This window comes from Neovison vison, chromosome 5, assembly GCF_020171115.1.
Source record: "Neovison vison isolate M4711 chromosome 5, ASM_NN_V1, whole genome shotgun sequence".
Classification (NCBI taxonomy): Eukaryota; Metazoa; Chordata; class Mammalia; order Carnivora; family Mustelidae; genus Neogale; species Neogale vison.
This window is the reverse complement of record NC_058095.1, coordinates 32,465,775-32,491,032: the sequence shown is the minus strand read 5'-3', so window position 1 is coordinate 32,491,032 and position 25,258 is coordinate 32,465,775. Positions and strand designations below refer to the sequence as shown.

The 25,258-nt window shown below is 50.0% G+C and overlaps 1 protein-coding gene across 1 annotated transcript; it reads right to left on the bottom strand.

Moving 5' to 3' along the window:
* Nucleotides 1–4,716: 4,716 nt before the first annotated feature.
* LOC122907669 (C-C motif chemokine 2) lies at nucleotides 4,717–6,672 on the bottom strand. The gene is made up of 3 exons (XM_044250480.1): nucleotides 6,516–6,672; nucleotides 5,620–5,737; nucleotides 4,717–5,250 (listed from the first exon to the last, which is right to left on the bottom strand). The coding sequence occupies exons 1-3, from the start codon at nucleotides 6,589–6,591 to the stop codon at nucleotides 5,139–5,141; spliced, it is 306 nt and encodes a 101-aa protein (XP_044106415.1). The 5' UTR covers nucleotides 6,592–6,672; the 3' UTR covers nucleotides 4,717–5,138.
* Nucleotides 6,673–25,258: the final 18,586 nt, after the last annotated feature.

The following is a 25,258-nucleotide window of genomic DNA, read 5'->3' as shown; positions in this document are numbered from 1 at the left end:
CCACAAGTTCTTTCCTCTCCATGGTCCACTCTGCTGTTGATGATATCTATTGTGTTTTGCATTTCCTTCATCCCACCTTCCACTCCAGATCTTCTTTTTAATGGTTCCTCTTTCTTTATTAAGCTTATTTGGTTTCTGTTTTGTTTTCCTGATTTTATTAAAAGGTCTTTATTAAAAGGTTCTCTTGTATCTCACTGAGCTTCCTTAAAAATGTCTATTTGAAATTCTTTTTCCGATACGTCCTGGATCTCCATGCCTTCGGGGTCAGTCCCTGGAAAATTATTGTAAGCCTTTAGTGGTGTCATGTTTCCTTGATTTTTCATGTTCCTTGAAGCCCTGTTTTGTTTCTTTGAATTTGGAGTAGAAGCAGTAGTCACCTCTTCTGGTTTTCACTGACCAACTTTGGGAGGCAACTTCCTTCCATCAGCTCTGCTAGTGATTTTGAAGCTTTCTCAGAAGTTCTATAGATAGGACTGTTCCATGCTTCCTGCTTCCTCTTGTGACAGAATTCTTAAGCTTGCTTGCCTTCTTTCAGTCCTGCAGTACACCCGGCTAAGTGCCGACAGTCTGCCATGCTTTCCCAAGGGTGGAGCTAAAGTCCATGTTTGTGGTCTCACCCTGAATCATGGCTGCAGGTGGCTTTCTGTGCCGGGCCCCCAAGCTGTCTGTCAAAGCTTGCCCTTTCCCTTGTCAGGAACACTCACAGGAAGCTAGCCATAGTTTGGAGGGGGTGTTTGGGTGAGGGTCATGGAGTATGGGGGTGCCCATGGGCCGTTTAAGGGGGATCTGCTGGTTTGACATCTCCAGTGGCTTGTAGGCAGGCTTCTTAATGGAGTCTGTGGTGTCATTAGTGGGATCCATGTCCCTTGAGCCCCGTCAGAGTCTTATCTGTGTTTGGCCAGCTCCTTTTTGCCCACTCAGTCATGCAGCTCAATGAATCAGTGCTTCAGAAGAGGCAGGAGGCAACTGGATCTCTTTGGCAGCTTTGTCTTAGCTCAGGAGCTGGGGAAGCTCCCCCCAGTGCTTTTGCTTCCCACCACGGGAGAAATCACAGTTTGAGAGGGTCTCTCTTGGCTCTGGTTGGTGTCTCTTTGGGGACAGAGGGATGCAAACTGTTCTTCTTACCCTCTCCAATGCATGCAAACTTGACTTGTTGTTGTTGTTTTTCCGAGAGTGTGCTGGAACTTCTCTGCCTAAAACCTGGGCTTCTACAGATGTTCTCTTATTTGTAAGAGATTGCCTAGGGCAGTGCTTTCTGAGGGGCTCCCAGACCACAGCCAAGAGAGGTCCCTGCAGGTTCTACAGCCAGGACTGGTATCTATATGCCTTTGACCCGATGAATGGGTGAGTGGCTCCTTCCTTGGCGCATGGTGCCAGATCCTACAGCCCCCAAAGTAACTTTTGTCCACAGATAGGTGCAAAATTTTTGTTTAGGGGGAGATATGAGCAAGGGACTTCTTATTTGGCCATCTTACTGACTTCAGTCCTCTTTCTATTATCGTTTTGTGATGCACAGAGTATAGCATTTTATTAAACACCCTTTTATTCTGTTTTTTTTTCTTTTATTATATATACATTTTTAGTCATTTTCTTAGTGATCACTCTGAAGAGTAACATTATCATGTATCACAACCTGGTTAAGATTAATGCCATCTTAATTTCAACAGTATGAAAGCTTTGATCCTTTGTAGCTCCACCCCTCCCCACTTTAAAGCTTTGATGGATGGAGAAAAGTGTCATGAGCTAAAGAATGCAGGTGGACTCTAAAAGTTAGAAAAAGTGAGAAAACAGATTCTCCCCCAGAGACTCCAGAAGGAGTGCAGCCCTGCTGAGTCATTGCAAACTTCTGAACTCCAGAACTATAAGGTAATATATTTGCATTGTTTTAAACCATTATGTTTATGATATATTGTTACAGTAGCAATAAGAAACTATTAGAGACTTTGATACTTAGAAAAGGGATGTTGCTGTAATGAGTACTAAAAAAAATTAATAATAATAATGTAGAAACAATTCTGGAATCCAGCAGAGGCTTGGAAGGATCTTGAGTAAAATAGAAAAAGCATAGATTTCCTGGAAAAGATCGTTGGCAGCTGCAGGAAATAAATACACTGCACTTGGCATTCCTTCTTAAACCAGGGCCTCTTGCCAGGGATTCGTGCTCATAGTTTCATCACACGGAGAGCAAGGACTCCCATGTTTAGCTGCAGGAAAAAAAATGGATTGAAGATTGGGAAAAAAAAAAAAAAGGTTTGGAAAGGGAATGTGAGCAGATTACTTTTGCGCTTGAGCTCATAGACAGACCCTCTCACAGCTTCCCCTCCTTTGAGACCCCCCCATCTCAAATCTACCTGGCTTCAGAGGGTCTCATGCTCAGTAAACTGTACAGGGATGTACCATTTGCTTGCCCTGCATTCCCTTCCGCCTCCTGGTATCCACTGCCACGAGGGATTTAGTCCTGGTTGGCAAACAAGGCTGCAGATTGGAGAGGTGGAGAAGAGGCAGGGAGGGCTGGTGGACAGGGCGTTTGGGTCAGTGAGCTCCGTAGAAAACAGCCAATAAATCGTCCGCTGACTGATGTTTCAGTGGACTTTGGGGAGTGTTACTTGGAGCTTTGATGGAATCCCTCAGCCCAAACCAGGGACCTGGACTGGCTTGGGGATGGGGAAACAGAATCCTGTTTTTTCCTCTTCAGCTCCAACTGGTAGAAATGGAAGTTTGCCAAGACATGCATTCGCAGATCCTCGAACCTTGGTTCTGTGGAGTTACTATTTGTAACACATTATCATCCCCACTTTGCTGGTGGGGACTCAGAAGACTCAATCTGCCCTGAATGACAGAGTGAGTCAATCCCAGTGCTGGGATGAGAACTTGAGTGTATCTGCCAGCCAGCGTTTTCCCCAACTACAGAAGGCATTGCCCGGTCTAGCTTGATACACCAGCCATCTCCCCACCAGATTGGCCTGATGAATCTGCACATTTACCATATAGAACTTATTCAGTAGGGCAAGATATTGGGGCACCTTTGTGGCTCAGTCTATTGGACAGCTGCCTTGAGCTCAGGTCATAATCTCAGGGTCCTGGGATAGAGCCCCACATTGGGCTCCCTGCTCAACGGGGTGTCTGCTTCTCCTTCTCCCTCTGCCACTCCATGCAGAGGGGCTTGTGAGCCATGCTTTCTCTCTCTCTCTCAAATAAATAAATAAATAAATCTTTTAAAAAATAGGGCAAGATATCTACTTTCCTTAGTGAAAAGGCTGTCTGTACCTAGAGGGATCAAATACCTTCCAGGTAAGGTCAAATGCCATCCAAGGGAGTATAGACCTTAGGCGGACATTCAGGAAAAAGAGGCTTATCCATATAAATGGATGATCCCAAGCTCCTTGAATTGAAATGGGGATAGTGGTGGACAGAAGTACATTCTGATTTCAGGGAAATTGTCTTCTTAGAATGTGGGTTGTAGAAGGGACTTCTATGTCTTATGTGATGGTTCCTTCTCCATCTACAATGCACAGCATTTCACTCTACCTAGTTCATTCTTCTCCAAAGTTGCTTCTTGGGTTTCATATTCAGGCACTCATCACCTGTTTTCTCGATCATGGCAGTAGCCTCTCCCTTGTCCATACTTCTCCAGGCTTTTCAGAAGCCAATAAGTTACTGGCTCACTTCTGAGCCTCCAAACATGACATGTCCTTACACATTGGTGCAGACATTTTCAACATCTCCTTTTAACCTGTGAGGTTGAGTACTGACTTACCACACTGACATTCAGAACCTTTGACTCAACATTCTTTCCTAAATTTCCCCATCCCTTGACAGAGATATGGACCCCTACTCCCATATGATGGGTTTTCACCCATCATGTCATCATCATTTCTAACCAAGGTGTTGGCTTCCACTCTTCTTTCTCCTCTTCTAAGGTTTTATTTATTTATTTGGAAATGAGAGAGAGAGAGAACGGGTGAGCAAGTGTGAGGGTGGAGATGGGAGGGGAGCAGAGAGACAAAAGAAACTCCATGCTGAGCACAGAGCCAAGGCAGAGCTCAATTTCATAATTCTGAGATCATGATCAGAGGTAAAATCAACTGTTGGACAACGTTCAACCAACTGAGCTACCCAGACTTCCCCCATTTTCAAGATTTTATTTATTTATTTATTTGGGACAGAGAAAGTTCTTCTTCCTCTTCTAAATGATACTGTATTATTTTTCTAGAAAGATCTTGTGCATTCATCAAAGATAAGTTGAAGTCATATCTTCTTTATGAAATCTTAACATAACCATTTTATCAATGGTCATTTAATCACTCCATGATTTCCCAAAGTTTGCAGTGTCTATATTACTCTGAGTTGGAGATGACTTGGAGGAAGAGAGACTGGGGGCAAGTATCCCAGTTCAGGGGCAGTAGCATTAGGTTATGGGAAAGATTGAGGGCAGGGGTAAAGGGCTGTGAGAAAGGAGACAGGGTACAAGGATAACTAGGATCTAGGCATTTGGTCTCGGGGTTTGGAGTGGTAGGACTGGAATGCCTGACTGAGTCCGACCTTAAAGGTTCTTCTATAGTTACTCAGAGGAGCCTACCCAGTGGAAAAGACCAGGGCCAATCCACAGTGTCATTCCTCCCAACACAAACCCACCCTCTGTAACCATATTCCTTCTTCCTCACCAAGATTATGCTCAGCTTTTTAATTTCCTTCAAGAAAACACCAGAAGTCAGATTTTGTACAAAAATATATATATATGTATATTGATCAATAGTTACAGAATATACATTTCCACAATACCATTGTAAGCAATCTTTGGAATTTAAAACGTAGTCTTGCCTTAATGATCCCTGCAAGGATCTTCACACCAGCCCAGGGGTTGGAACTGGGGCCCCCAGAGGAAAGTAGTTTGTTTCCAAGTCTCCATATTAAAACAAAACAAAACAAACAAACAGACAAAAAAAAACACACTAGTATTCATGGGAGATAAATTTAAAACATCAATAACTTAAATAAGATTAACATTACTTAAGGCATCGTGTGCATATCAATACGGTTCATACCCTTTGCAATTGTAATAAAATATCAGAGGGCATTTAGGGTAAGTTAGAAGAAAATAAATTAGTTTCAGATTCTTCGGTTTTCAGAGTGAGTATTCATGGCTTTGCAGTTTGGTTCTGGGTTTTCTTGTCCAGGTGTGCCATGGAATCCCGGACCCACTTCTGACTGGGGTCAGCGCAGATCTCCTTGTTAAGGAATGTCTTGAGGCTGCAGAGGAGAGAGGATGGAGTTAGATAGAGTCCCACTGAGATCTCTGCCTCAGACTCCAGTCCATTCTGCCCTGAGCTGCTGCCTTGGGAATGAAAAGAGGAAGGCAGGTGGAAAGAGGGCACCTAGGCAACTATCCCAGTTTTAGCCATCCTGACTTCCTGTTAAGGAAATTGGGAGGATGTGTATTAGGTCCCAGATGGACAGTGATGGTGGGGGTCTGTTTTGACCTTGTAGCCTCAATATTCCCATTATGCATGGTTGGATATTATATTAGATGACCCACATCTCTGACTCTAAGTTTGTAAGGCTTTCTTCTCGCTCCCAGAAGAAGAAATGGACCAGGGAGGGTTGAGATGCTCAACTTACATCACAGCTTCTTTGGGACACTTGCTGCTGGTGACTCTCTTATAGCTCGTCAGCCTCTGCACTGAGATCTTCTTATTGGTGAATGTGTAGCAGCAGGTGACTGGAGAATTAATTGCATCTGGAAATAAGACCACAAAGAAAAAACATTTTAGGATGGACTAGATTCTTCTGATCTTAATCGTAGCAGAAAGGAGCAGTAAGGGGAAGGCAAAGGGAAGTGAGGAGTGGAGGTAGGACCCATACATCCCAATATTTCTGCCTATGCTTCAGAGCTTGAATGTCATACGAACTCAGTTTCCTCTACTTTATAATGGGTGCATAGCATTGATAATGAATGGAGGGAAGCGGGAGTTGTTAAAACTGGATAATTCCTGGGAGTGTCCTTAATCATCAGTCCTGGGAAGAACAGATAATCCAAATATCCAGGGTCAGAGAAGATCAGCTGAGGGTCCCCCTCCAGGCTCCAAGTTATGAGTTTCCCTGACTCCCAATGCCTCTGCGGAGCCCTGTCTCTGGATGCTGGACTGAACAAAGCACAGGCCAGATTCTGGGTCTCCTCCTTTCCCCTCTACCACCTCTGGAAATGCCCTGCACACCCACCACCAGTCCCCCTCTTTTTGATCACCCCAGTTCCCCCCAAAACATGGCTACAAGGAGCAGGGGCACTGAGGGGATGATGGTAGAGCTGGAGACCTGGAAGGACTGGATTTGGGGTCCACGGCTAGAATTCCCGGGAGCAACCGAGTGATCAGTTTCACTCCTTGTCCTTCTCTGACTCTCCTGAGCTCAGAAAGCAGTCATGGATGGGAGACGGTGGGTGGTCCTCCTGCTCTGGTGGCCCATGAGAACCCAGAGGTGTGGTGATGGGCTTTGGAGGGAAAGCGAGAGGGGCTTACCTGGCTGGGCGAGCACCTGGATGCTGATGGCAGCGGCGGTGAGCAGCAGGCAGAGAAGTGTGGCAGAGACCTTCATGTCGGCGGGGAGCAGGGAGCTTGGGCGTGAGACCTGGAGGTTTCTGGGTTGGTCTCAGCCTCTCTGCTCCTCTGGCTCCTGGGGCTGCTCTGCCCGCCTTTTATTGAGGCTAAGAGAGGGTGGAGCTAAGAGAGAAAGTCTGGCCCAGGGCAGCATTATTCTCAATGAATGACGAAGAGGAATCAAAAATGTGCTGAGCAAGTGTGGGGCCCTTGGGAGGTTTCCAGGAAGTAGGAGGAAGCAGTGATTCCGGGCGGGACACTTTTTCCATCTGCTGCTAAGACCAGCAGAAGTGGAGGTGGGCGGTGAACAGTTATGTCCAGAGCGACTACAGATGTGAACAAAGCAGATTATTCCGAGGAATTCCACTTTCTCTGAAGTGAAAACTCTGCAGTAAAAGAGGAAACAAGGAAAGAGAGGTAACAGGAGAGGACAGCATCTCAGGCTCCCCCTCACTCGCCTGTCTTTAGGCAACAGCCCTTGAGGTTTCCAAGCCAGGAATGGGTCCTGATGCCTTCTTGCTGGGTTCCCCAGCAGCGTACTAAATCCATTTGCTTCTTAAAATCCAGCACAATCGAAGTTTAGCAGAACTATAGGATTTTGTAACCATAGAACCAAGTTCTAAGGATCGCTGGGTTTAAGACGTGGAAGAAGCCATATAGATCATATAAGGCTACAAAGAAATTTCCATGTCATACTCAGACAGGGCTTACTTTGTGCTGGGAAGACCCTAAGCCCTTTACAAATGCCAGGTCTTTCAATTCTCCAATCCCACCCGGTAGGTATTGTTAATTCCCACTTTATGGATTAGACAGCCGTGGCACAGAGGGGTTAAATAACCTGCCAGGGTTCCCAGGGCACAGTGTCTGTGACTCATCATCCAACTGGCTGTCTGCTGATACACCTGGGCGTCCTCTGTCCTCCACATCTGCCCAATTAGCAGGCATCGAAAGGCAAACCGAAGAACATTCCTTGTGGTTTAAGTCGCTGTGGGATTTGGAGTCTGTGGTTAACAGCACAGGCAGCAGCAGGCACCAAGGGCATCCCTGTTGTGGGGGGCTGGTATCCCAGGTCCTTTCTGTTTCCCAGGGAGCCGGAGTGAGCAGAGGAACAGTATTACAGAATTCAAATGCCTGCCTTAGCACTATCCCCAGAAACCCCCAAATCGCCATCACAAAACCCTAAAGACCTTCACACTGATTTCAGCGAATTCCTTTCTTTTGTAAATACGATAGGATTCCGTGAGGCCCCTTAGCGGCTGAGTCAAGCCTGAGACTAGAACTTGCGACTCAACTCTCTCCTTCCAGGGCTTCGTGCTTCTGAGCTCACTTTTGCCCAGTTGGCCATGGAAGGATCTAGTGACTCTACTTTCTTAAAGGATTGTGGAGACGAACCCTCTGAAAAGGCACAGAGCTTCCCAGAAGAAATACTTGCCAGTCACTACCTGTGGGATAAGAAATGGGTCCTCCTGAGCGTGACCGTGTCTGGTCCACAGTTCGTGGTCAGCAATGGCAAGGGAAAGGGAAAGCCGCTGGCTTGAAGTGCCTCCCAGCAGCCAGGCCCTGTGCTGAGGGCCTTCCCAGCATTGCGTCAGTCCCCCACAGCCCCCATCTTCCTTGGGTGGAGACCGGAGGTAAATAATTTGTCCAGGATCTCACGGGTAAGAGCAAGTGGAGACGGGCTTCCTACCCAGGATGCTCTGACTCCAGAATCCTTACTCCCAGGTGCTAGGCTTGTCTCCTGATGGACGCTGGTTTCCTAGAGAATCTGAGAGCAGAGACTCTGCAGAGAGACCATTCTAGACTCTTGGGTATAATTGCAAAAACACAGAATAAAGAGAACAAGTCAATACGTGTGCTGCTTGGCTTGTACCCCTCCTGGAGCCTTATTTTCATTCTCTCTTGCTAGTCCTCTAACCCCCTGCCCTCACTGAAAGCCCTCTGCATTTGGCTCACTGCTCTGCCAGTCCATTCTTCTTGGATGAATAAAGCATGTTTTAGAATGTAGACTGTGCAGTTTCATCCATGTCTTCCCAGACCACCTCACCTTAACTTCCCAGAAGTTTTCCCTCATAGTAATGCAAACCCTTCCCTAATCACTCAGTTTCCCCTGCCATGGGCTGAGAGGGTTGGATCCCATTTCCCCGAGGAACCCACCCATTCTTTGGGTTCTGTCCAGGTGAACAGGTTTAAAGATGCTGAGTCCTGGGTCAGCCATGTCCCGGTCAAGCCTAGAACCCTGGAACCTGGAGCCAAAAACTCTGGAGATATGACGAGCACCCACATCTTCTCTTCCATGTGGGGAAACCGTATTCCAGAGGGTGGGGGTGGGGGGAGGTGTGGGCAACTGACCAGGGTCCCACAGGAAATCTTCTTGGCGTTTCAGAGTATTTAGATGGACCTCTAATGCTTTGAAACTAAGTCTCTACTTCCAAGAAGGATCATCAGTTTTGGAAAGTGACTTGGTCTCTGCCGAGTGTGAGACAGTAAACAGATCCAAGATGGGAGGGTGGGAATAGAAGAGAAAGTATCTTGAAAACTATCCTCCTCCCACCTCCCCTGTCAAGCAGAGAGGCTCGCCTCAGCTGGAAGGTCAGTCACGGAGGAGAAACAAGTGGAAATTCCCACTCTGAGGCAGCTCTGGAAGTTCCCGGATCCCATGGAACACACTGCGTTTGGCTGGAGCCTGCATTCCAGTTGCTGGGCCTGGAGCCAAGGCCATCTCACGTGGAGCTGTGCTGGGAACGTCCCAGCAGAAGATCTGGGTTGGGTCCCTGCTCAGGAGCATACAAGGGAAAGGCCCAAACAAGGGTACTGAGGGAGGCAGGGTCAAGATTTGGCAACTCTCTGAAATATGCAACCCCCCCCCCACTGCCCCGGGCCCCTGCCCATCCCCTCAGAGATGAGGAATGGAAAAGTTCTTCTTGGTGAATAATCTCTTTTCCTTCCTTCCAGTGGGCTGGTTCCCCACAAGCATCCTCCGCGTGGACTTTTGTCATCATCCCAGACTCCCACTCATTGTCAAGGGTGACAGAAAGAGGAAATAAGACTGAGCTTTCTAGAAATATCAGAAACCAGCACCTGGCCCTCTGCCTCAACTCTCTTCTGCAGGTCCCTTGCTTCCCCCTCTTCATCTAGCACAATGCCCCCTTGCCTGTGCCTTCTGTGTCCCTTCCCCTCCACCACCCTGCCACTTAGGCCTTTGAGTGAGACCCACAGTGGGCTCTGCACTGGTTAAGTTCTTCCTAGACACCTCCTCCAGGCCTCCTTCCAGGTTTGCTTTTAGCTCCAGGGATACCAGAGCCAATTTTCCTGGGCCCCCAACTCTGTGACTCCTGTCCTTTCAAGGATTAGAAACCTTTATTCTTGTGCAGAACGCCAGATGAGCACAGGACCTTAGAGATCATCTCCCTGTTTTCTTGATGAGGAAAGCGAGGCTGAGAAAGAGGCAGTGGGAGGCCCGGTTGGCATGGAAGGCAGATGGCATAGCGTGTGTTCATTTCCAGGCTTCCAGTGCCGCACCCTTGTTCATAGCCCACGCCGTCTCCCTAGCAGAGCATTCATGCAGGTAGCACCAGGAGGGGGACTGGGGTAAGCCAACCAGACATGAAGCTTGTTTTCCAGAAAGAAGGGTTAAGAACCCACGGGCAGTGGGGCTGAGTGAAGTTCACCCCAAGCTTCCAGCTGTAGGCATTTCCGGTGTCCTGGGCTGGATCTGCCCCAGGTTTATTTGCATGCAGGACTCATGATACTACCTGGGGGTTGGGAGAGTGAGAAGGGGTGCATGGTGGTGGAGGGGGGCAGTTGGGGAGGTGGAGATAGCCTTGGGAAGAGAAAGGGAAGATTCACCTGCAGTGGCCTGGGTTGGTCGTGGGGAGGGAGTGGTGTCCCAGCCGAACCAGGAACTGGTCCCTTAGACTCCCCTCTGGGCCAGCCCTCATGGAGCAGCACCTGCGCCCTGCAGTGAGGGGCTGCCCTGGGCCAGGGGGCGAGTGGAAAGAAACTGCTGGGATAGTCACAGCGTGAGTCACCGCAGCCCCTCCAAGAGACTGTAGCCAAGGGGAGCAGAGTAGGGAAGAAGTCACTTTCCTCAGTTGGGGATCTCATTGCCCAAGGTGGCCTGAGCAGTGTGGGGGTGTGGGGGTAGGGGTGGGGAGGGTGGCTCGTGAGCACACTTGAGATGCCCGTGTGAAGGTGCTGACCTGGGGGTGGACCTTATGGTCATGAAAAGCAGGCAGATAGAAACAGAGAAACATTTCACAACCTCACTGAATTTTTGCTTTCACGGACAGTCTGGAGACAAACGGCAATTGCAGACTGGACAGACGGGGGCTGTGAGTCCCTGCTAAGGGCTCCAGAAGGTTACGTGGTGGCTCCCTTAAGATGGGCACCTGGGTTAGGTTGGCAGGTTCTGAGGTTTGGGAGATTTTTCGATGGGGGAGGGGCGCATTTTGGAGGTGACTTGCAGCCACTGCAAATTTAAAACCCTGGCTGTCCCCTTGGGATTTTGTTAAAGAGCCAATTCTGATCTCTGGGTCTTGGGTGGGCCCGAGATCCTGCATTTCCAACCAGGAGATACTGTTGATACTGGGCCAGGGTCCTACTAGAACAACCTTAAAAGGATCGAGTGTGGGAAATGCTGGTCAGGTATGGGGAATAGTGAGCAGTTCATGCTGTCCAGTCCGTGGTTCTTATCTGGGGCTCTTGGCTCTTGGCTAGGCTTTGAGAACCATCTGGAATTGTCTTCCACACGTATGTGTTGTGTATTTCTCTAGAGAGAGCGACCATAGCTTCCATCAGATTTGCAAAGGCATCTGTGACCAAATAAAATTAAGTACCAAGGAACCTATCAAAAATACAGAGTTCTGGTCTTCACCCCAGACCCGCTGAATCACAATCTGTAATTTTATGATGTAAACCTATATTTTTTCCCTAAGCTGTCCCTCCCACCCCTCCCAGCCATGTTTGGACAACCCTGGCCTAAAGCATGAGGTACACAAAATAGGGGCGGTGCTGGCCAGGTTGGGCGGCCCCAGCAGAATGAGGCACAGGTAGAAAAGGGCAAAGAAACAAGAGGAGAAAGAGTGAGTGAAGGGCAAGGAAGAAGAGGCCCCCTGGACTCATGGAGAGAACCCTGGGCAGTGTCAGAACCCCAGGGCCAGAGGCCCGAGTCTGCCTCTGTCTGGCTGTGTGGCCTTGCATAAGTCACTTGACCCCTCTGGGCCTCTTTTGTAAATTGTGATTAGTAAGACAGCTGTTTCCAACGTTGTCATGAGACTTGCATGAAATAATAAGCCAAGGGTGCTTTGTAAGCACCGTGTAAAGAGCTGTGTCACTCTGAGGACCTGAGCAAACTACAGTGGGCGGGCAGCATCGGGCGCCCATGCCGGCCCAGGCAGCAGGTGCGCCTCCCTCCACCTTCAGGTCGGGCTGTGGAAGGCCATTGGGCATGCGCGTTACAATGCGGTGAGGTTTCGATTTCCTAAGTTTTCTCTCATCCCTGTTCTCTTGTCTTCTTGGACAGAGGGAGAGCCTTGGGCAACCGAAAAAAAAAAAAAAAAAAAAAACCTGACTGTTAGGACGGAACACCCCAGAATCACGTTCGGGCCCTGGCTTGTCACACAGCCAGCTCTCGCTGGAGAGCTCACGTCCCGACAGGCCCCTGTCTGCCCTCGAAGCTCGTGTGGCTCTCTCGGCCTCTGCCTCTGCTTCCAGAGCCCTCTGTGCTCCAGCCCGCCTCGAGGCTCTGGCCTGGGCTGGATCCCAGCTCCCGATGCATCCATGCAGTTAAGTTCTCCCGAAATACTGTTTGAACCTACAGCCCGTCCAGGAATCTCGAATGGTTTCCCCAGGTACCTGAATTGAAGGATGGTCTAGTGTCAGGGAAACGAGTAGAGAAACAAGACTGCTAGTTTCCCGAGTTGCCCATGGCTTCTATTTGGGGGAAGAGGTAGTGGCAAGGGTTGGGGGGCCAGCAAAGAGGCACTAGGCAAGAGTGATTTTTAGGGGCCACATGGATCCTTCTTTGGGGACGAACAGCTTCTCTCTTTTGGTTGCAAAATGCCGCCTCCGGAAAAGCGAAACTTCCCCGGCCACAAAAAGCTCCTTCTTTGTTAATGGTTTCGGCTGGCGGGCCGGTGCGCTGGTGCAGCCCCAGCTGGCAGAGCTTTGGCTCTATTCATGAGCTTCTTCTGCATTTACTGTAAGGCAGAGCTCGAGAAGAGTCTGCAGGAGCACGCAGATGGGAGCTGCCTAGGGGAGGGAAGAAGTTGAGGGGGACGGTTGCGCAAAGCACACCCATTTTTTTTTTTTCTGACTTAAATCAAGGATTTAAAACAAAGCGTTACCAAATCATTCAACTTTGCAACGACCATGTTGCTCAAAAATAGAGCCAAGGGAACGAGAGAAACGTCATAAGCACGCTGCTCTTGGAGCTCTTGGTAACGCGGTGGGGATGGCAAGCAAGCAGGGGGCAGACACACTGGCGGACGGGGACTCGGGTGTGTGTTCACTCTTGCGTTCACTCTTGCATTAAAGCCTAGCCTTGGCCACACCACCACCGGTGGGATGAATGAATGAATGAATTCGGGGGAAATCAGGGCTGCTGGTGCCGGCGAGATTCCTCCCTGAGAATCCCTGCTGGGGTTCATTTAAACTGGGGAAAAGAAAGTTGCCCAGGATTTCAGTGTCCTCCCAGATCAGTGCAGAAGAGCCCTGCAGATGCCCGTGTGTGCTGTGGGAAGTGCCTGGTGACACAGATCTTAACTTTTCCAGTGAGACTGCCAGCTACGTTTTTTGCTTCTTGGTTTGGAGAAATCTTCCTGAGGCTAGAGAAGTAGGCATTCGTTGCATTATGGAGAGTCACTCAAGGTCCTGGGGGAAGGGGGGGGGAATGTTGGTTGGTCAAAGGGAGAGACTGCCCCTCCCAACCCCCTTGCTCTGCAGAGCTGGGCATGGGGGAGAAAATGGATACATCTTAAGGACAAAGAACATCATAAGGGGAGAGGAACCGAGGCCACCTCTTTTGAGTCCAAAGTGATCAGACACTCTCTCTGTTGAGGGGGTCATCATGCTTTAAAGCTGTGTCCAAACCTGCCAGGGTAAATGGATGTGCTGCTGCATTGGGAGCCCCAGGGCGGCCCGACGGCCAAGACTGGAGGGGGCACAGTGAGAGCGAGGAAGAGGGACAGACTTTGGGTGGTGCAGGGACAGTAATCCACAGTCACTGGCAGTGCTGGAAGTGATGGCAGCCAAGAGCCCTGGCCACTGTGGTTGAAATAACACAGCAGGACTTGGCAGCTGGAGCGAACGGGTCCCCACGTTTCTTGGGAACTATGACAAAGTTGGGAGGGGACGCTTAAGCCCAGACTGTGCGATTTCCTCCTAATCAGGACGACTTGGGGTTCTGGTGATGAACCAAACATCATAAAGGAACTGAGAACCATTTGCACCCCAAGATGACAAAAAGGACCATGTCAGCTACACACACATTTCTTTGCTGTGGAAAGTTCACTGTTTCATCATCTCACAAGCTCCCATTATAGAACATACTTCTATCCCCAAGCGATGACATGCTGGGCCGTGACACGATTCTGATTTTGTGACCATGATTACCATTGGTTTTAAGTGTTTACCGAACGCCTTCTAGAACTCCTGTGTGGTTAACAAGGAATGATTTCAAAACTGTGGGCCACAAGGCACCCATGACTCTAATTCCTTGCATGTGTTTTATGATTCATAGAATGCTGTGACTCTAACGAGAGCATTGCAGTGTACATGAGGCTGGGATCATCATTCCCACTTTACAGATGTGGACACTGAGGCTCAGAGGTTGACTTGCTCAGGGATGAGGGAGCTGAGAAGCAGCAGGGCTAGGATTGAAACCCCAGTGTTCCCACCCCAAGGCCAGTCTTCCCCATGCCCTTCCAGTCCTTCCCTTCTGCTTATCGTCCTCTCCCTTCCCCCTAAAGCTCACCTCTGTCCACCATGTCCACGGAAGCTTTGGAAAGGACGTGGTGGGTGGGTCAGGGGAAGGTGAAGAGCAGGGGTGTAGAGGCACAGATAGGGAAGTCCTCCAACAGGTCCCTGTTCAAGTGAATTCATCACATCATTTTAGCCTCTGCCCCCTGGCCACTCTCTGGACTTTGTCATCTCCCTGAACTTCTGCATTTCATGAAGTTCATCTTAGTAATCCATTTCTTTGACCGCAGCCTTCTGCTTCCTTCCCCTTCAGCAATTCCACAGGCCCTGTGTCAGCAGGTCCAGGGCCCTCCACCCCTACCTGGCTTCCTTTCCTTCCCGGCTTGCTCATCTCTCATTTCCACAGGGGTCCTGTCTCCCCATGGGCCAGTGCCCCAATGTGGGCCATGCAAAGGCCCCCTAATTCCTGACCCTCAGGCCATCAGGCTGGCGGAGTGTCGCCATCCTAATGACCACACCAGCCATGCTGTCCCCACGTGCCTCGTTCCCTCCATCCTCTGAAACCCACACAGGCACAGCACCCCTCACCAGGCCCTCACATCTCAGGCTCCAGGCTCAGGACACAAATACCTCTTGGGGAAGCAGAGGCTGTGCAGTGGTTAGAATTCCCCCGTGCCCACACCGCCATTCTCATGCTATTGCCTCTCTTTTCTCCTGCTGTAGGAGAGCTTGTCCCTCATGTCAAGGGGCACTGATCCATCTACATCCATGAGCTGTTGCAGACTTTTCCAGAACCTGGCATTCTCCTTTCCTCCATGCGATTCCTGGCTCTCTCTTTCCCCTCTTCCCTTCCCTTTCCCCAGCCAGCAATGCTCAGGTCTTCATTGTTCAAAAAAACCTATTTCCCTTATTCCTGCCTTCCCTCAAGCAATGCTGTGCTCTCTTTCTTTCCTCCATTTCCTGGGAAAAATTCTCTTTCTTTCTTTCTTTTTTTTTTTAAAGATTTTATTTACTTACTTGAGAGAGACAGAGAGAGAGAGAGAGAGCGCGCGCAAGCATGAGCAAGGGGAGAGGCAGAGGGAGAGGGAGAAGCAGGCTCCCCACTGAGTAGGGAGCCCGATGCGGGGCTTGATCCCGGGACCCTGGGATCATGACCTGAGTTGAAGGCAGACACTTAGCGACTAAGCCCCCCCCCAGGTACCCCAACCTGGGAAAAAGTCCTTGAATAACTGATCTCTATGTGTGGTCTCTGTATTCTCCCCTACAATGAAGTCCTCAAGCAGTTGCCATGTACTTTCTACATCCATCACTTGAGCTGAAATCCTTAGGGTTTCATCAGGGACCTTCTTACCTCTTCCTGCAGTGGAGTCTTGACAACTCTGATCCCGGGGATCACTGCCCCGTTAACACCATCTGCACCTTGCTCTTCCGGGAAATGCTGCCCACTGTTTTGTCCAAGGCTCTGTTCTCTTTTCGTGTTCCTCCCCGCTGCTCCCTCGGACACTGCGCTCCCTTGCTTCTCTGCTCCGTGCCTCCTTGGATATCGCTGTTTGCAAGGCGTTCTTGCTTCAACTCCCACTGGCGTGAGCAAACTGGTGGCCCATGGCTTGGTTCTGTTTGCATGGTGAATAAAAAGGGTGGCTGGGTGGCTCAGGTTAAGCCTCTGCCTTTGACTCAGGTCATGATCCCAGGGTCCTGGGATCGAGCCCCACTTCGGACTCCCTGCTCAGCGGAGAGCCTGCTCCCCCCCACCACCTACCTGCTGCTCTGCCTACTTGTGATCTCTCCCTCTCTGTCAAATAAATACATAAAATCTTAAAAAGAAGAGAAGACAATTAATTGCTAATGTGTAAAATCAGGCGGTTTCTCACTTAAAATTGGGGGCATCTGGTTTGTCTTGGTAGAATCAGATCTGGCAGCACCAAGCCCCAATCCCATGTGGCAGAAACCCATGACAATGGAGTGACAGCTGTCCCTTTGGATGGAGCACCGGCTCTTGGCTTCCCTGGAGATGGCCCTCCCACCCCCACGGCTGCTCTGTTGCTTGCTGCTGGCTTCCTTCACTCATGTGTCTTCTCTACCTGGCCCCCGTGGTAGCTAAATGTGTTACCCTGGGTCTAGATTCTCTTTCCTCTGGACTCCCATATTCAAACTCTCATTATCCAGCAGAACTCTGCAGGCAAGCTCTAGACTTATACTTCTCTCCACCTACTGGGCCTGTACACCTAGGTGTCACCCACTTCCAATGGGACATCCTTCTTTCTTGGTATCTCCCCTTTCCCTCCCTCTCTTCCTTCCTTTCCTTCTTTCAACCAAGAAGCATTAAATCCCTGTGACAGATGAGACCTCTCTACCCAAGAGGGCTTCAGGGAACCAGTTTGGTTGGGAGATAGGGTAGAGGACTGTGTTGGGGTTGGGCTTGCCTACGAGAAAATCTTTTTCCTTAGTTTATTCCTTTGGGGTGGCTTTGGGCAGAAAGCCTAAGGAGAATTTTTTTTAAGTTTTTATTTCAATCCTAGTTAGTTACTATACAGTGTGATGTTAGTTTCAGGCATACAATACAGTGATTCAACAATTCCATACATCACCTTGTACTCATCACAACAGGTGTGCTCCTTAATCCCCATCACCTGTTTAACCCATGCCCACCACCCACCTCCCTTCTGGCAACCACAGGTTTGTTTTCTATAGTGAAAGTCTGTTTCTTGGTTTGCATCTCCCTCTCTCTTTTTCTCTTTCTCTCTCTCTCTTTCATCTATGGAGAGTTTTTGAGGAGGGGTTTTTAAGTTCCCCAAACCATGCCTTGATGCTATCTCCATTTGCCTCTGCTTCCAGGTACAGTGCTGAGTGTGAGGAAGACAGGGACATCCTCAGCCCCTGGTCTCATGCCACTCCCAGACCAGCCTCGCCCACTAAGAATTCACCCGTCTGCTCCCAGAGACGGCCAAGCTTGAAAGCAGGGCTTAGATTTCCACGCTTACCTCCTGCTACATCCATTTGGCCTCCAAGCCCTGTCCATTGCACTACTGAGGCATCTTTAGCAAGCATTTCCTCTTCCTTGTCCCAAAGGACCCGCCTTCGTTTAAATCCTATTAAAACAATTGAATATGATTTCCTGCCAAACAGAAGCTCCACCATCTGGTCCATGCTTTGTACTGATAGCAAATCGATCTACCCCAAGCCATCAATCTGGTCTACCAAGAGAGTTTCAGCAGCTCTGTTTTGACTTGACAGAGTTCAACTCCTTCCTAGAGCCATTCCTGGAGCTAACTCCTTCCATCTAGCCATCAGGCTGAGTGCCTGGCCACGGCTTACCTTCCAGACCACATCTCATGAGTTATTTCTTTCAGTTACTCTAGGCTCTAGTTAACACCTAATGGCTCATTCTCAAAGAATCCAGCCCAGGCTCTCATTGTTTCCTCTGCCTGGAATGGTTGCTGGGCCTTCTCCAAGAAGTCTTTCCAGACTCCTTTTGACATGCGAGCCTTTGTGATCCCTTATGTTACACTTTTCTTTCTATGATGTTGGGAGCACCTTGCATTTTAAAGGTTCTTTATCTGTTTATCTACTGCACGATGCTGTAAGCAAAGATAGGCAGGATCTATCTGTTCTCTGACTTTATCCCAACATATAGGAGAGGGCCTGACATTCATTCATTCATTCACCATTCATTTATTCATTTACTTAACAAGTGGTAATTAAATGCCTTGTCCATGCTAGACAGGAGCTCTGTACGAGGCCCAGGTTCGCTGAATGCATGAATGGAGAGCTTGGGTGTGACGAGACCCCAGCTATTAAGGGAGTTAAAATCTGAAAGAAATCTGACTCTGATGTTTTGACTGTATTTTGACTGGGTCTGAGCTGTCCTGGGCATTGGCCCAATGGACACCTCCCACTGACTCAGCGTGATACCTTGGCTAAGGGGTTAGCTATGTGGGTCCTCAGCCGTAGAAGGGAAATGGTAAAATTCTGACCCCCTGTGTAATGCTGAGGTTCCGTTGCTCCATCACTTCTCTTCGAGGGCAGCTGCGGAGGAAGGAAGTCTCTCAGTTTTGGAAATTCCCCCATCGGATGGGCTGTTTGGCTTCACGCCTGCAGGTCAGAATTAGCATCATTGCACCTCCTACCCATAGCAACCCTGTGGGATGGGCAGGTCTGGGGACAATCATGCCATCACAGGGAGAGGTCAAATGACCTGCCTAAGGTCAAATGTGAGAAGGTATCAGAGCAAGGTTGGAAAGAAACAGATCTTCCCCCATCCACCTCACTGCTCTGGCGGGCATCCTGGTGAGAAAGTGGGTCTGGACACCCAGATTAGAAACCCAATGTGGTCTAGGCTAGGCTCTGCTCTCCCATCTTGGCCCACACTGCATCCTCCCCATTCCTGTCTCTCGGATGTGTTTTGCAATGCCATCCTTCTTCTCTTCCTTGCTCCGGGCCAAATATCAAGATCCTGCTTCCCTTTCTAGACATCCGCGTCTGCTGCTCAGTTTTCCTTCCAGTGGTTTTTGCTAGTTCTCCATTTCTCTTTTCTCTCTCATTTCATTTCTGTCTCCTTGGGACTCATCATCCTAATGAGACATCCCGTTTTGAAGGATGACGTAAGTTTTTCCGGGAGTGCTTGAGTCTGTAAGCCTTCTAAGAAAAAGAAAGTCATAAAACCCCCTCTTTCTTCCGTTATTTGCATCTGGCAAAACAAAGGAACCGCACCTGCCCAAGCCCTGCTGGCTTCTCAGCCAGGCCCACAGAGAAACCAAGAGGCAGCTCTGACTCTAGAGCTTTCCTGCAAGCCAACCAGAGCTCAGAGCAGCTAACTCCCTGTGAATGTAAGAGACCACCCTGCCTCCGGTGGGTGCAGCCCCAGGTGAAGGGGCCGTTCGATGAGGGCACTGTAGCTCCTTGAAAACAGAAAGGCGCCAAGGGGGACGTTCAGCACCCACTCCCCATCTTGGAGACTGAGGCTCCTATAGCCGGAGGAAGCAGCGACTTGCTCAAAGTCACACAGCAAATCAGTGACGGCTAATTGGGGCTGCCACCTCAGCCTCTGATTCCTCTCCTGGGAGGGGGGTCTTTCCTCTCCCACAGGGTTCTTGGAGCATCAGGGGGCTCTGGTAAGTGAACTGCAGAATGGATTCTGGATCAATCCCTTACGGTCACTTACTTCATGCCTTTGAGCTTGATGACATTGCCTGGAGGGGGTCATATCGTTGGGTCACATGCTGGCCACAGAGTCTTTACTCATGTGATTTCGGCCCTCTGAGGTGCTGGTGAGGGAAACTGAGGCAAGGACCTCTTAACTGTTGGTCATCCACGTCTGTCCCCAAAACGCACAGTCACCTGCTTGTGTCACAGAGTGGGAGATGCTCTGAAGCCAGCAAGGGATCCATCCCCAAGGAAGAGCCGTCCTCAGGGTTGCCACTCCCATGACTATGGTGGAGGGACACTGCACCTCACAGCTGGTCAAGACTGGTCAAGGCTGTTTGCCTATCATCTCTCATTTCCCAGCTCCACAGCAACCCAGGGGGATAGACACTCCGTGTTCCCCTTTGCCAAGTGAGAACTCAAGGTTCAGAGGAGTTAAGCACCTCAGATGGGGCCCTGTAGCTAGAACCTGCCAGAACCAAAGCTCTGAATCTGGGGCGTTTGGGCTGTCCTGCTCTCCCACACAAATTCATAGTCCTAAACCTCATCCGTCCGGAGCATCTCCCACAGCCAGGCTTCCTCAGGCACTCCCAGCAAGCTGGTGAAGTCCTCCTCCCCGAGGGTCAGTGGTGAAGTAGCTAAAGTGGGCTGCACATTCGGGGCACATTCTGTGGCCCGGGCTTGCCCAAGCCCGCAGCCCCGAGGAGAAATCGGGAGCCCTCCAGGCCGACGGGCCAGTCTGGGACTTCCTGCCCAGAGGTCTCTTTCTCTCTGCTGAGTCCGCTGGGCCTCTGAGAGAGACAGAGAGGCCTTCTGTCGGAGCAGCCTGGGGTTTCCTGTCCCCCTCACCTCTTCAGGACTCTTCAGGACCTCTGCTCTCCAGAGAGGGAAGCTAAGCCAGGAGTGGATAGCCAGTGAGGATTGGACAGCAGGGCTCTTAAAGGAAGACTGCATTCATTCATTCACTCATGCACTCACTCATTCATTCATCCCTGCATCCTTTAACAAAGCTCTATAGTGATCTATTCTGCGAGAGGCACTGCTCGCTGTCTGGGGGTCTGGGGTTGGTAGAGCATGGCACAGGACTTCAAGGAGTTGAATGTTGGTTCAGCAGGTTGAATAGAAAAAACTGTCAGTTGTCCTGAGCTCTTCTAGCTATAAAATCATCCCCTTCCAGCCCCTTCTTTGCCATCCTCTTCCTTGGGTTCTTAAAACATTTTTCCTGGGTACGAAAAGGCTCCCGGCTGGGCTCTCAGCCATCCTCCACCCCAATGCCGAAGGACTGAGATGCCAATCCACTGGGTCTCTTCCATGCTGAGAATCTCTCAATGGTCCCTCTGAGTCCTCAGGGTAAAGTCCAAGCCCATCAGCATGTCTATGTGGAACTTGGTCATAGCTCAGTCCCTTCCTCTCTCTCTAGCTTCCCTTCAAACTTCAGGCACTCCGGCTCCAGAAAAGCCAAAGTGGTTTTCAGGGACTCCCCCCACTCCCTCCTCTACCAAGATCACACTTCTGGGTCTTTGCACATAAGACATTTCCTCTTTCTGGAGACTCTTACCCTTCTTCAACAGCCAACTTCTACTCATTCTGCAAAACCCAGTTCAGAGGCCCTTTCCTCCTGGAAGCCAAGGCTAGAAAAGACGCCAGTATTCTACATTTCTACAGCATTTAGAAATGTATTTCAGAGTTTATCTATTCTCTTGGTCTTGCTAGTCTCCCCCTCCCCATTTATCTGGGAGATCCTGGTTCCCCAAGACATAGGTAATGCCTGGACAAAGACAGTGCTTAATAATGTTCTACTGAACGAACACAAGGGAAATTCCAAAGACAAAAACTTATTTATCCTCCGTGCTCTAAAACCACTTGCAAAATGCAGCCAACTTGGTCCACCCTCCAGGGTGTCTGGAGCTCAGAAGGAAGGAATGTGTCTGTGATTTTCTGGAGAACAAAAGGGTTACTTTCAAGCCCACAGATGTGGCAAAAAGAAGGAGCAGCTGTTAATCATTGTAACTGGGAAAGTCCGCACACTTTCCTGTGGTTTTTTGCTACAACATAGGTCCTTGGACAGATTTCAAGAGGAAAATAACAAGCTATTTGACCTTTTCCTCTTGCTAGCCAGCATTTTTCGCTCTCTGCTCCACAGCCACGGTTTCAATCTAGGCTGATTCCGTTCTTCCCACTGCAGGACTGGAGCTTGCAGAACTAGCCCTGTGCACAGGTGTCTTGCTGGCCCCAGGAGCTGGGATCCGTGGACTTGCCACCTGTTACATGTCTTGGAATCTAGAGAGAGCCACTGAGTTCCTCAACTTCCTTCTTGCTGCCCTGCCATGGGTTCATCCTCATTGCAGAAAAGTGCCGTAGAGAGAATGACAGTTATCAGCAGGCCTACCACTTCCGAGGAAGTGAGAAGAGGTGGGATATTTCTGCTGGATGCTTTACATCTTAATTCATGAAAATAATCAGAATGTCCCACCAGAATAGATACTGGGTCTATATGGACCCATTAAACAGGGGTACTTCCTGCCTTGGTGAAGTTCACCTCTGTTAGTTCTCTCTGCAGATGAAAAAACTGGGCTGGCGGGGTAAAGTGACTTGGTCAAGGTCACACAATCAGCTGAAATCAGAACTGAAATTAGAATCTAGGGCTTCTGACTCTTGTGTGGTCTGCCTTGGGCACCGTCTTGGTAAGTGACAGCCTGTGCTCTCACTCTCTAGCTGTCTGACACTGTGCAGACATGTCTGGGCACATCACCCTGGCTCAGAAGCATGTCTCATGTACGCCAGAAGCAACTTTGCTACCGGAACCCAGGAGTCCCGTGTGCACCTTGGCCCACCTCCAGCTGTGAACCCAGACCCAGCCAACCTGTAACTCTGGGGATTTGGCCTGGCCACCCCCTCTTCCTCCCCCCAGCTTCACCTCCCAGAGTCCACACCTGATGCTGGATGAGATCCCGTGTTCAGAAAAATTTCATCTTAGTCTTTGGGTTTTGGATTTTTTTTTTTTTTTTTTAACATCCTTACCTGAATAGACAGAAGGAAAAAGAGGGCATTCATCCTAGGGGTACAATCTACCCTTGCCGCTGACGTTTCTGTGCACATGACCAAACGCTGGGATCCAAGCTCCTCACCCACCAGTGGATCCCAAGGGCCCGGAATTCTCCTCGTTAAGGTGTGTCGTTCAGCTAAAACTCATCCTGAGTTTTGGCATTCTACCTTTGCGATGTTTTCACATGTCTTTGTAAAACCGTTCTCTGACATACCTAGTGGTTTTCTTTAAAATGACTCACATTTTTTTTTTTACTTAAATACATGTGTTTTGAAGGGAAACATTTTATAACTGCTATAAATGTGAAACCAGTATTGTTTGCTATTCTTGCCATCAAAATAAACATTGTTTTTCGATTGGAGCTGGATGCACTTGCCTGCCTGATGTCGGAGCTCTGAGCTTACTCTCTTGTTGAAGAGAGGGAGAGGGAGACAGAGAGAAGGGGGAGGAGGTTGGTGAGTGCTGAGGCTTCCTCCTTGACTGGATCAAAAATGTTAAAAGACAGCTGAAAAGGGAATGTCTTTCCCTACCAGAGCCTTGCTGCTCTTGAAAGCTCTGGTCTAAGAAAACGGTGGGTTGGGAGTCCTGCCTGCCTCGGGGCTCACCTGGGCTAGTTAGCAGAGTGACTTTCACTCATGGACACAGCATGGGGCTCACGGAGCTGATATCCTGACAGTGGGGTCTACTGAGGACCCACACATCTTCCTGAGGGCACGTGGGGTAAAGCCACCTGACCTGGGTCTCACCAGGGCGAATGGCCAGGTGGAGTGTGGGGACAAGGGGGCTGAGGGCCGGGTGTCCTTGGAGAGATGAGGTGATGCTAATGGGTGATGGGGAAGCCCCAAGGGAGACTTGGCTCAATCCGATCTGCCCAGCTGTGGCTCCAGGGGGACTCTGGGGGATCAGAGTGGGGGGAGCTGGCTGCTGTCCCCTAGAAGGGGACTTGGGGAAAGCAAAGTCTGGCCAAAGGCCCTCTGGGTGGCTGCACAGAGCTCCTCACGTGAACCTTGGGGAAAGGCCCCAGGGCTGAAGGACTTCCTCTTCTAATGGACAAAACAGTCCCTAGTTGCTCTGCATTTCACAAAAGAGAAGGGAAACTTCCCAGAAAAACCACAGGAGATATGCTGACAGTGGGGCAGGGGAGGTGAAGGGGGGCCGCCAAGCACGGTGGGTAGAAGGGGTGTCCGCGTGCAGCACGGGGAGGGGAGACGCCAGCACACGCCAACGGAACCCCACTTGCCAGGCATGGAGACGAGGGTAGGACAAGCATTCTCTCCTGTTAACCTCACCATTTCAACATCTCTAGTGAACCCAGGAAGAAATGGAGGCCCAGAGAGTCAGCACTGCCGAAGATCACACAGCTGGGGAGACACCTTGAGCCTCCGGGTTGGGAACGTAGACCCAGCCTGATGGGCATGTGGCCTGGCCTCCCTCTGAAGAACAGCTGGACTGTGGACAAGGTGAGGCTGTGCCTCTAACAAGCATAAGATCACGGTCAACCCCCACCCCTCAGATCTGCGCTGCCCACGCCCTGATGCATCCTACCTTCATTCTGTGAAGCTACTCCTCTCCCCCTTTCTGGGGCAAAGCGACAGAAACTACGAAGTTGTGTTCATGCACGGAGGTCACTCTGGCCCCGACCACCAGAGTGCCTGCAGTGGCTTCATCCTCTGCTCTGGGTGGGAAGAAGCCATAAGGAACAGGTGGCCTGGATGGCAGCTGGGAGGAGGGACAGGGTAGCTGGGTGGCCTCACCTCGGGCCACTGGGCAGCTCCACCAGTGGGGCTGGAAAAAGTCCAAGGTCATGATCTGCCTTCAGGCTCCAAGGACAGGCTTATTCATGGGGATGATTCTCCTTTTTAGGGATGATAAACATAGATGGGAGTTTCCCAATTTCAGGGTCTGGGAGGAAAATACAGACTTTCTGTTGAAGGCTGAGAAAACAGAGGGACTCTGGCCCTTTGGAAGTGGGGACATCAGGAGAAGCGAGGGGCAGAGGGGTAGGGGACATGCACAGAGGAATTCGGGCTTGGCTTGGATGCCTGGCCCCGGCTTCTTTGGGAATCAATGAGGAGAAGGCAGCAGGGCAGGAAATGTCAGGAAGCTCACTCTTGTGGTTGAGCTTCTGTCCCTGGCTCTGTAGGGCCGTGAGTGTATGGCTGCATCTTGGCCCTGGTGTTGCCTTGCTTTCCTTCTGTCCCCCTGCAGAGAACCGAGCCAAGGACGTTTGTGGGAAATGACCCTAGAAGATGAAGTCCTATGGCGCTGGTCCCATGACCTTCCCCGGGAGATCCCCTTCCCATATTGTCATCTCCCCCGTGGCAGTGACGCACATGCAGTGGGAGTCAGTGTCCAGGGGCTCCCATGACAGAAACAGCATCTTGCCCTTTATTAAGATAGGGTCATAAAAATGTGAGTGTTGGAGCTCCCCCACAGTGGGTCTGGGTCTATTGGGTATACTGGGTGATCTATGGCAAAAATCCTGATCTGGAGTTCTCAGGGTCTCAGTTCTTGGGGTCTGATGGGAGGCAGAGGGAGGCAATGGGGAGCTAGGCAGCCT